General features: G+C 39.7%; 1 protein-coding gene across 2 annotated transcripts in view; it reads left to right on the forward strand.

Moving 5' to 3' along the window:
• tor3a (torsin family 3, member A) overlaps window positions 1–10,805 on the forward strand; it is a 17,578-nt gene that overhangs the window by 5,354 nt on the left and 1,419 nt on the right. For both annotated transcript variants that reach the window (XM_043699566.1, XM_043699567.1), the window contains exons 3-5: window positions 828–1,093; window positions 2,733–2,908; window positions 9,287–9,411. In XM_043699566.1, the coding sequence (XP_043555501.1) occupies window positions 828–1,093; window positions 2,733–2,908; window positions 9,287–9,411 (567 nt within the window). The remainder of the gene's footprint in view (window positions 1–827; window positions 1,094–2,732; window positions 2,909–9,286; window positions 9,412–10,805) is intronic.

The following is a 10,805-nucleotide window of genomic DNA, read 5'->3' on the forward strand; positions in this document are numbered from 1 at the left end:
TAGGAAGCGAAACTAACATGGTCATTCTAACAGATGAGAGACTTAACAAACAATCAAGGTATTTTTCAATGTATAGTTTCAGTTACATCACACTGTAAACTTTTGCTATAAATTCTGTGTCTTACAATCATGTCCTCCACAACCACCTGATGAAGGAGCGTCGCTCCGAGTGCCAGTGTGCTTCCAACAAAACCTGTTGGATATAGCCTGGTGTTGTGTGATTTTTAACTTTGTACACCCCAGTCCAACACCGGCATCTCCAAATTTTGATAACCTGTTCTTCCTAAGGAACTCTCAACAGTATCTTGCAAATAACTGGCACTGCGTACACTGATACTGATTCAAGACTTCATCCCAGTTGATGACAATATCTTAACTGGTGAAGGGGCTTGATGATGAAATACTTTGATGCCCACCAGTGACACCCAGGATATTTCCCGACAGCACCACTGACATTCCATCCCTCCAACTGTGGATCTTGACAGACTGAGCGCTCCATGCACCTTTGGTCTTTTGTTCATGAACTGCTTGGCTAAACTGAGGGGTTTCTGTGCTCCTCAGTTTTCCAGCTCCTTTTCTCAGTTTCCTCCAAGAAGTAACCAGAACCTGCCTATTCTGCACACTGTCAGTAGGCATTGTGTGTGCACTAATTCCTTTCCAAATGCTGTAAGTTTAAAACTTGATGAGAAAGTGGTGCAAGTGGAATGGAGCCCAGTTCCACCGCAATAATATTCTATTTAGATGAAAAAACCAGTCACAAACAGAATTTCCTCAATGATGGGAAATGGGAAAGTACAATAAGCCTTGGGTTTGTGTTTTCTAACTAGGACTTGACCACGATCTGAACAAAAAGTTACATGGACAGCATCTGGCCAAGGAAGTTGTGGTAAAGGCAGTGAAAGGTTTCTTAGCAACCAAAAACCCAGAGAAAGCACTGGCACTTTCCTTCCATGGTTGGTCTGGTACTGGCAAGAACTTTGTGGCCAAAATGATAGCTGACAATCTGTACCGGGATGGACTGAGAAGCCAATGTGTGCATTTCTACATCGCTCCTTTCCACTTTCCACATGTCAACATGGTTGACATCTACAAGGTAAGCAGAGCTGAACAGAGCAAATGGATAGTCAACTCACTCAGCTGTACATTTCTGTCAATTTATGGGCTGAATGTCATTTAAATCTGCCCGCGAAATAAAAGATGCTTGTTCGATATTATTGAAGGAACACAAGTGTAACTGGTGAAAGTGAAGGGTTTCAAATTGAGCATAACGAAAAGGACAAAATGTGTGGTCATCTAGGAAAACTATAAAAGGAAGTGGAGATTAAAATAACTTATTTCTCATTTCTACTAGAATATTTTGAACCATGCTAGTATTCAAATATTGCAACTGTTTTCTTGATACGTTTTTAATTAGACCCGATAAGTTTAGTTACATTGATGTTTTTGGTAAATCTGTGTTTTAATTCAGCAGATTTGCCAAATCATGCAGCAATCAGTTGTAGTTCTATGTGGGACACTGTGCCAAGGTGGCATTTTAGGGAAGGGGCAAAAGGGAAAATGTGTATTTAATTGATACCTTTGAATTATTTAAATTAGTCTGTGCTTCCAACTTTATAGTAATTTTGAATTAATTAAAATGGAATATTATCAGCATTATTTTTAAATGTGTTACCCAATGTGAGGGAAGTTTAGCACAGGGTTGATAACGAAGTGACTGAGGCAAATGAGTCTTGATGCGAAGGGCAATGGATCAAATGTCAAATCAGTCATTCAGAACTATATTATCTTGAGACTATCTCCACTAATCTGACACATCTGTTGAGACCACCATCAACATAGTCATTCATTCGGTTCCTCTCAGTCATAGAGATGTACAGCACGGAAACAGACCCTTCGGTTTGACTCATCCATACCGACCAGATATTCTAAATTAATCTAGTCCCATTTCCCAGCATTTGTTCTATAACCCTCTAAACCCTTCCCATTCACATATCCATCCAGATGCCTTTTAAATGTTGTACCTTCTGCATGAAAACGTTGTCCCTCAGGTCCCATTTATATCTCCCCTCTCATCTTAAACCTATGCCCTCCAATTTTGGACTCTCCTACCCTGCGAAAAAGACCTTGTCTGTTTATCCTATCCATGCCCTGTGATTTTATAAACCTCCATAAGGTCACCCCTCAGCATCCGAAGCTCCAGGGAAAACAGCCCGAGCCTATTCAACCTCTCCCTATAGCTCAAATTCTCCAACCCTGACAACATCCTTATAAATCTTTTCTGCACCCTTTCAAGTTTAATAATATCTTTCCTATAGCAGGCAGACCAGAATTGAACACCATATTCTAAAAATGGCCTAACCCATGTCTTGTACACCTACTACATGACATCCCAACTCCCATACTCATTGCATTGATTAATGAAGGCAAGTGTGAACCTGCAACTCCACTGTCAAGGAACTGTGCACCTGCACTCCAAAGTCTCTTCGTTTGGTGACACACCATAGGGCCTACTAGAAATTGCATAAGTTCTGCCCCGATTTGCCTTAGTAAACTGCAACATCTCAACTTATGTAAAATAAACTCCATCTGCTACTCCTCACCCAATCGGATCAAGTGATGGTGCATGAGCAGGAAATGGATTGTGATACAAAGAATGAGGCCAGGGAAAATAAATATCTAACATAGAACATTAAAAGCTGGGAACTGCCACGTGCATTTATTCTCTCTTTCAGACTCAACTCCGGCAGTTTATCCAGGCAGCTGTACAACAATGCAAACAATCGTTGTTTATATTTGATGAGGCAGAAAAGTTGCATCCAGGCCTCATTGATGCTATCAAGCCTTACATTGATCATTACGACCACGTGGATGGGGTGGATTTCAGAAAGTCCATGTTTATTTTTTTAAGGTAATCCAAAGATAAAACAGTAATGTGGCTTAGTCAGAAAAAAAGTAGGGCCTAGTACAACCATTACGAAGTCTTTGAAATGAATTTGAGGTGATTGCTGGCTTGTTTGGCTGTAACAACATTTCCAAAATCACCTCTCGCTCTGAACTAATATAAGTAGGCCAAAGAGAGTTTTTCTCAGGTAGAAGGTTTAATTGTGCAGTGTTGGGTTTCTTTGTTGAAGTGTGTCAGCATAAAGGATTTTGTTTCACAGGGATATCATTAAAATAATGAATAGTTCATCAATGCACCATCATATTTAAATGAACTCCAAATTTTGCTCAGAAGACTAATATTAATTTTGCATGGCCACCACGTCAGTATATAGCTATATATATGCTGGGCAAATAAGCATATGGTTGGATAGTTAACATGAAGTCTTTTTATTAACCCTTACTACGTTATAGAACAGTACAGCACAGTACAGGCCCTTCAGCCCATGATGTTGTGCTGAGCATTTATCTTTATCTAAAATCAACTTAACCTACAAACCCCTCAATTTACTGCCATCCATATGCTTGTCTAGCAGTCAAATAAATGGTATTTAATATGTGTTATTGGAACTTGTCCTTGTGTTAGCTCCTAGGTAGAGGGAAGTAGTTCTGTGATTCTGCCAGAGAGCTGAGAGGTGGATGAACCAGAATTGAATGACTTGAGTTTCGTAGCCTGCTGGACATGCAGGAAGGGAAGATTTGTCTTTGAGCTACAGTGTTATTCAGTAACTCCAGCCAACTCTTGATTTGATAGTTATTACTGTAAACAAAATCAAACCAAATGAACTTAAAAGCGCACAAAAGTCCACCACCAATGTCTCTGTACTCACAACCCTATTTCTGAAAATCGCCAACTCAAATCAAATTTACTATTGCTAAATGTTGCGCAAAGATCAAATACTGTAGTTGCAGTGTCACAACACCATTTAAAAAAACTGTAGATGTGGAACTATCTAAATCGATGCTATTGTAGCTGATTGCATGTAGCTTGAGATAACCTGCCCTGACACCACATTTGTTTTCATGGGTACTCCAAGTGCAATAGGACGTTTTGTGACGAGGTAATTTATAGTTTTTTTTATCCCTCCCCCAATTCACCCTCTGCTTCAACTTGTCACAACTTCTAAGCTAGCCTCCCTTTTAATCTAAATTTTCCAACTCACTAACGTACAAGAAAAATAACCTCCCTTAACTGGTGCAAAATTGAGAGATTCACAATAGCCTTTCAAAAATATAGGCAGAGTCCCAATTCCAAATGCCATCCAATGATTTCTATTGGAAAGTGTGTATGGAGTAGAATTTGATTAGATAGAAGTAGATGTATTTGTATTCTCAAATACAACTTGTATTTCTATTAATAAAATATTTCAAAGCTTAACTGGAGAGGATAATCAACAGAATTAGGAGACTGGAAAAAAGAGAAAATAAAGTATCTAAAACCATAGATTTTGAGAAGATTGAAGTTGGTAACAAGGCAGAAAATTTCAGAAAAATAGTGTAGAGAGAATAGAGAATGATTGCTTAGCTACTACCCATAGCAACACTAAGTGCTATTGAGTTAAAGTAGTGAAAACTGTCAGCCTTGAAGATTAGAATTGCATTGAGGCCAGGAAAAAATGGCCAACATTACAGAAAAGACGTGCTGAAAGTGGGGAGTCAGAGTTAGGGAGGGAATGGGAGTTGAGGAAATGAGATTGAGTTAGCTTATCATTGATAATGTTGCAGCAAATTAGCTGCACCCTGACAGTCATTGGTTAAAGGTAGTGCTGGGATAATAGTATTAGCACACGTATGACAGCTAACACTCAGTGGACACTGTCAGGTGAATCTATTTAGAAATTCTCCCATTCTAGGGCCAAACATTAAAAAAACCCAGTAGAAATGACTTGCCACTGCGTTCCTGGGGATTTCTGATCAAAGCCAAAGCTTTGATGAATAGTCAGATGAACCTTGCTAGAAAGTTACTCTATTTCCTACTAAGGAGAGGCATATATAAGAGAATAAAGAGAAGGAAAAGTATGAAACCATGGACCTTCAGAGGTGATTGCATGAATACAGCTGATGCTTTTGAGGGAGACCAGAGGATGAGATGGAGGAATTTTGGGTTAGGTGGAGAGAGACAATGAGGCTTTAAACAGGGTTGGCAACATATATCATAGCCATTCTCAAAGGGCTTCCTAAAGTCACAATCCAGCACAAGTTTGTGCAGTCTGCTGGAAACAGGGTTCTGGGACATCCTCGAGGCTGTGTAATCAGCTGCTAACTTTGACTCACTTCAGTTTATCAAAGGTTTGCTTTATAGGGGAAATTAATGAAACTTTGTCTTCTTCAACATTTCTTCTTGCACTGTGAACTCAGTTATTGTGCCATTTTGTGAAAAAAGTGCAAGGGAAAATAATTATTCGACAAACTAGAACTGTCTTAAATCTCATAAGTATTTTTAACTGCACTGATGTACAAAGGGCAATCCACAAAGTGAATAGGTTTTAATCTCAGCAGGTGAAAATCAATTTCCCTTCGTTTGGAAAAACACTGATTCTGATAAACTATCCACCCCGTTTTTGCCTAAACTTTGGAACTCAGCATAAAGGCTGACATTATTGAGAAACTTGTTATAATTCGTGACCTGAAATGATGGCTTTCTGCATTGAAAGGCAAGTCTGTATGGGGTTCAAAATATGCAATATTTGTACCAAACTGAGATGCTGCTGTTTCTATCTTGTTGTCTCAGGCTGGAGTCTGAGAACACACTTTCTCCAGTCTATCGATGACATCATCGATGGTGCTTCCTTCTCGTCTGGAATTCAAAGTTCCATCCCTCTGTCACCTTTACCCGGTCTGTATCCAACTCCTCCCTTCCCTTCCTCAACTTTACAGGAAGCAGGGTTTGAGGATGTAAAGTTTCTATTACATTCTCCTAGTTCCTCTCTTTCCTTTGCATCTGTTCTGATGATGTCAACTTTGATAAAGTTGCCTCTGAAAGGTCCACCATCTTCCTCAACCGAACACTGTGGTTGACACTGCCCTCAGCTGTGTCCAAATTATCTCCTACAACAGTGATAAGGTCCCCCTTGTCCTCACCTACCTTCCCACTAGCAGCCACAGCTAGAGGATCATTAGCTGCCATTTCTGCCATCTCCAGACACACATTCTCTTTCCCTCCCTTGTTTGCTTTCTGTAAAGCCCATCCCCTCCAGGTCCACTTTCCCTTCACTCCCAACACGTCCCCACAGCCCACTGCACCTTCCCCTGTAATTGCAGAAGGTGTGACACCTGCCTGTTCACTTCCTCCTTCCTCCATATTCAGTGTCCTAAATGCATCTTCCAGGTGAAGCAGAGATTAGTTGTACTTCACTCAATCTAGTGCACTGCTCACAATGTGGGCTTCTCTATATTGAGGAAATGAAGCGCAGACTGGGTGACCACTTTGCAGAATACCTATGTTCTGACTGTGAAAAAGACAGAGGTTCCAGTTACTTGCCACTTTAATATACCACTTTGTTCTCTGGCCAACATCTGTCTCAGGCTTGTTGCAGTGGTCCAGTGAAGCTCAGCACAAGCTGGAAGAACAGAACCTTGTTTTCCACGCGGGAATTCTACAGCCCTCTGGACTCTATTTTGAGTTCGACTATATCAGGGTTTGAGCACCCCTGCCCCCACCTTCTCACACCAGGCCTTGTCATTACATGAGCTGCTACACACATGACCCATTGTCAGCCATTAATTGTCCACATTAGCAGCTTTTTATTCTCCCAACTGACTTTTCATTCACCCCTTGTCTGTCCAATTCACTTTCTCTCTCTTTTGGCTCTGTCTCTACTTCTTATTTATTTTTGCCCCCACCCCATCTTCTGTACATAAAATATAACTTTTTCCAGCTAGCAGCATTTGCGAAAAGGGTCTGAAAGATCTGAAACATTAACTCTGATTACTCCACACAGATCTGCTGAGATGTTCCAGCAATTTGTTTTACTTTGAGTACGTTGCACGGCCTCATTCTGAGGATATGTAGCATAATTGACTGTAATAAATAGTCACCTTGGCTGCTATCACAGATATTAAATCTCAGTCATTAATCCCTTGTTGTTAATGTCCAAGGACACTAAAGGTCAACACTGGCATTGACTGCTAGGCAATGCAAGAGACAAAACTGAAAATAAAAGTTATTCTCTTATGAATAATAATTGATATCAGAGTGATTATAAGCTAAGGATCTAGTTATAACTCAGATAAGCATTCAAATGACCTGGGATTCTTAATTTCTTTTTAAGTATCCAATGAAATAAAACAGGAGCAGGAGCAGACGACCTGGCCTTTTGAGCTTGCTATACTGTTCCATATAATCTTGGCTGATCTTCAGCCTTAACTGTGCTTTCCCTCCCAATTCCTAAATTCCTTGATTCTGAGTGATTAAAGATCTATCCGCTTCATATTTGAAACTGCTGAATGATGAAGCATTCATAAGCTTTGAAACGAGAATATTTCTCCTTGCCTCCATCCTAAATAATTGACCCCTTACAATGAGGCTTTTACCACGTCTTCCAGATCTCCCAGCAAGGCTAACTAACAAATCCCTTAGGAATCTTTTATGGTTCAATGAGATCGTCTCATTCTTCTAAACTCAAGAGGGTATAGGCTCAATTTATTCAGCCTCTTCCAATGTACAATCCTCAATCCGAGGAACCAATCTAGCGGACATTTGAAGTAGCACCTCCAATGCAAGTAGGCTTTTCCTCCGGCATAAAGATCAAAGTTTTATATAGAACTCCAGGTGTGGTCTCATCAAAGCCTTAACAATTGCAGGAAAATTTCCTTATTCTTGCATTCTAATCCACATTCAATAAGGGCCAAATACCATTTAACTTCCTACTTCCTTGTGCTACCTGCAAGTCAATTTTGTGTTCCTTGTACTGTAAAAAAAATCCCACTGGACATCAACATTTACAATCTTCACATCTTTTAATAAATATTCCAGTTTTCAACATGACCACACCAAACACAGCTACAGAGTTGTTGGTGAACCATGAATTTGGATGGCTCAGTTAGTCTCCTTTTTAGTTTTTTGAGCATTCAATTTTAAAAATAAACAGTAGGAAAACTTCAGTCTAAACAAGATAAGGATTAGTTTATTTAACAAATATTGCTGAAAAATTGATGAGTAAAATTTTAAAAATATATAATAATTAACTACAATGCAGATCTAAAGTTTAGAAAATAGATATGGATAAACAGTACTTAGAAAGATGAGATAAAGACCAATCTGTTAACTTTGCAGGCCTGTTACTTGAAGAATTCTCTTTCTGAGGTGAAGAGGTCAAAAACTAGAAATCAAACTCTGCTATTATGATGGCCTTTGTAGTTGAATAGTTTGAGTTTGTTTGTAGAGATGGGCATATTGGACAGTGCTGGCTTAGAGAGCATTTAAGAGGCATCTGGATGGGTATATGAATAGGAAGGGTTTGGACGGATATGGGCCAGGTGCTGGCAGGTGGAATTGGTTGGTTGGGATATCTGGTCGGCATGGACGGGTTGGACTGAAGGGTCTGTTTCCATGCTGTACATCTCTATGACTATGACTATGACTCTCTCTTTGGGCCTGTTCTTTGCTTTCTGTCTATTATCAAATCCTCTAACCATACTAATATATTAACACCAACATCATGAGCATCATCTTGCATGTTAACCTTTTGTGCCATCTTATCAAATGTATTTTGGAAATCTAAGTATGCCACACTGTATTGGCTCAAACATTATTCCCATTTTGTAAAACAACATTGATTCTATTTAATCATACCATGATTTTCTAAATGTATTGTTCAGACTTCCTTAATGATAGATTCCAGTATGTGGTTCTATACTCCGCCTCTTCTTCCTTTCTTAAATAGCAGTGTTACATTTGTTCACGTCCAATCTCCAAAGACCGTTCTAGGGAAATCTGACAATCATAATCAGGAAATCCACCACCTCCGCACCTACCTTTTTATGAAGCCTTGAATATAACACATCATTTATTGACTTTTAGTACCTTAAGTTTCTCTCAAATGTTTTCTCTGCTGAAATTAAATTCCTCTTTCTCAACTGCATCTTGGATTCCCTCCATTTCTATAATGTAATATGTATATTCGAGAATGAAAACAGATAAACCATTTGCTTAATTCTGTTTATTCCTCATTCCCCATAATTCCTTCTTTCTCTCTCCCCCTAAAGGGCCAGTATCCATTTTTGATATTATCCTCCTTTGTGGATACTTGTAAATGCTTTTACAAACTTATTTATATTCCTGCCAAGAGCAATGTTTTGGCCAATGTTGTGTGTTAATTATGTTCAAATATTCACTGCTCTCTAGCAATATAGGGGGAAACTCCATAAATAGGGTGACACTGGGATTTTGGCGAGCTGGACAAAACAGAGAGGATATCACTATGGAAGATTTGGAGCACCAGATCCAAAGAGAAACTGCAATCTCAAAAGGTAAATTACATTGGGAAAGAATGGAGGTGAATGAAAGAAAGAGCGATAACATAGAGGAACATGTCAAGAAATTCTGAAGAATAAACTGTAGTGCTGGTAATGGAACAATAGTGCATTACCAGGGAATCAGATAGTTAGAATGAGAAGACACAAGAAAGCAATTCAAGGAAGGTATCAGATTTTAAGTGGAGGCTGATGGGCATTAAATGATTATTTGGATAAAAGTAATGTGCAAGGAAATGGGGAAAAGCTATAGATTGACACTAGGCAATGATAGGTCAGGCAGCACCCATAGGAGCAGGTGAGTTGAGATTTTGGGCATTAGCCCTTCATCAGGAATATGGAGGGGGAAGGGGGCTGAGACATTAATAGTGGGTTTTTTTAGGTGGGGGTGGGGATGGGGATGGGGATGCACATGGATGCTCCTGATCTGCTGTGCTTTTCCCAGTGCCACACTTTTCAACTCTGACTGTCCAGCATCTGTAGTCATCATCTCCTACTCAGCAATGATAGTCATTTAATGCATCAGTGCAGGCGCAATAGACCAAATGGCCTCGATCTGTACCATAACATTTTGTAGTTGTGATTTTTGTGTGATGATAATCAAAATAGTTTAACTGCTGTCTCTAAAATCAACTCAATAGCAACAAGTGGTAAATAGTTACCAGCAACAATGCCATCATGTATTTCTGGCAAAGACAATATACATCAGCAAAACATTTTAAAAAATTGCTAGACTAATGGCATCAGAAAAGGTCAGAATTAGAACTATCAATTCATGAATTGTTGCTTTGGAACAGGGTTCATGACACCTTCACTCAGTAAGGCTTTTGATAAGGTCCTAGCTAGGCGAATGATGACTAAAGTAATAAAGCTCAAGGGCTCCAAGGAAATTTGGTTAATTGGATACAGAATTGGCTGAGTGGCAGAAATCAAAGAATAATAGTTGAACGGTGTTTTTGCAACTGGAAGCCTATATCCAGTGGGATACCACAGTGTTGGGGCCCTTGCTGTTGATGGTATATATAAATGATTTAGACCTGAATGTAGGAGGGGTGATCAGTACATCCACAGATAATACAGAAATTGGTGGAGTGGTAAATAGTGAGGAAGATTGCCTTAGATTTCAGGAAGGTATAGACAGGCTGGTCAGATACTAGATTAGAGTGGTGCACAGCAGTTCAGGCAGCATCCCAGGAGCAGGAAAATTGACATTTCGGGCAAAAGCCCTTCATCAGGAATAGAGGTAGGGTGCCTGAAGGGTGGAGAGATAAATGAGAGGAGGGTGGGGGTGGGGAGAAAGTAGCATAGAGTTCAATGGGTGAATGGGGGTGGGGATGGAGGTGATAGGTCAGAGAGGAGGGTGGAGTGGATAGGTGGAAAGGAAGATAGGC

This window comes from Chiloscyllium plagiosum, chromosome 11, assembly GCF_004010195.1.
Source record: "Chiloscyllium plagiosum isolate BGI_BamShark_2017 chromosome 11, ASM401019v2, whole genome shotgun sequence".
Classification (NCBI taxonomy): domain Eukaryota; kingdom Metazoa; phylum Chordata; class Chondrichthyes; order Orectolobiformes; family Hemiscylliidae; genus Chiloscyllium; species Chiloscyllium plagiosum.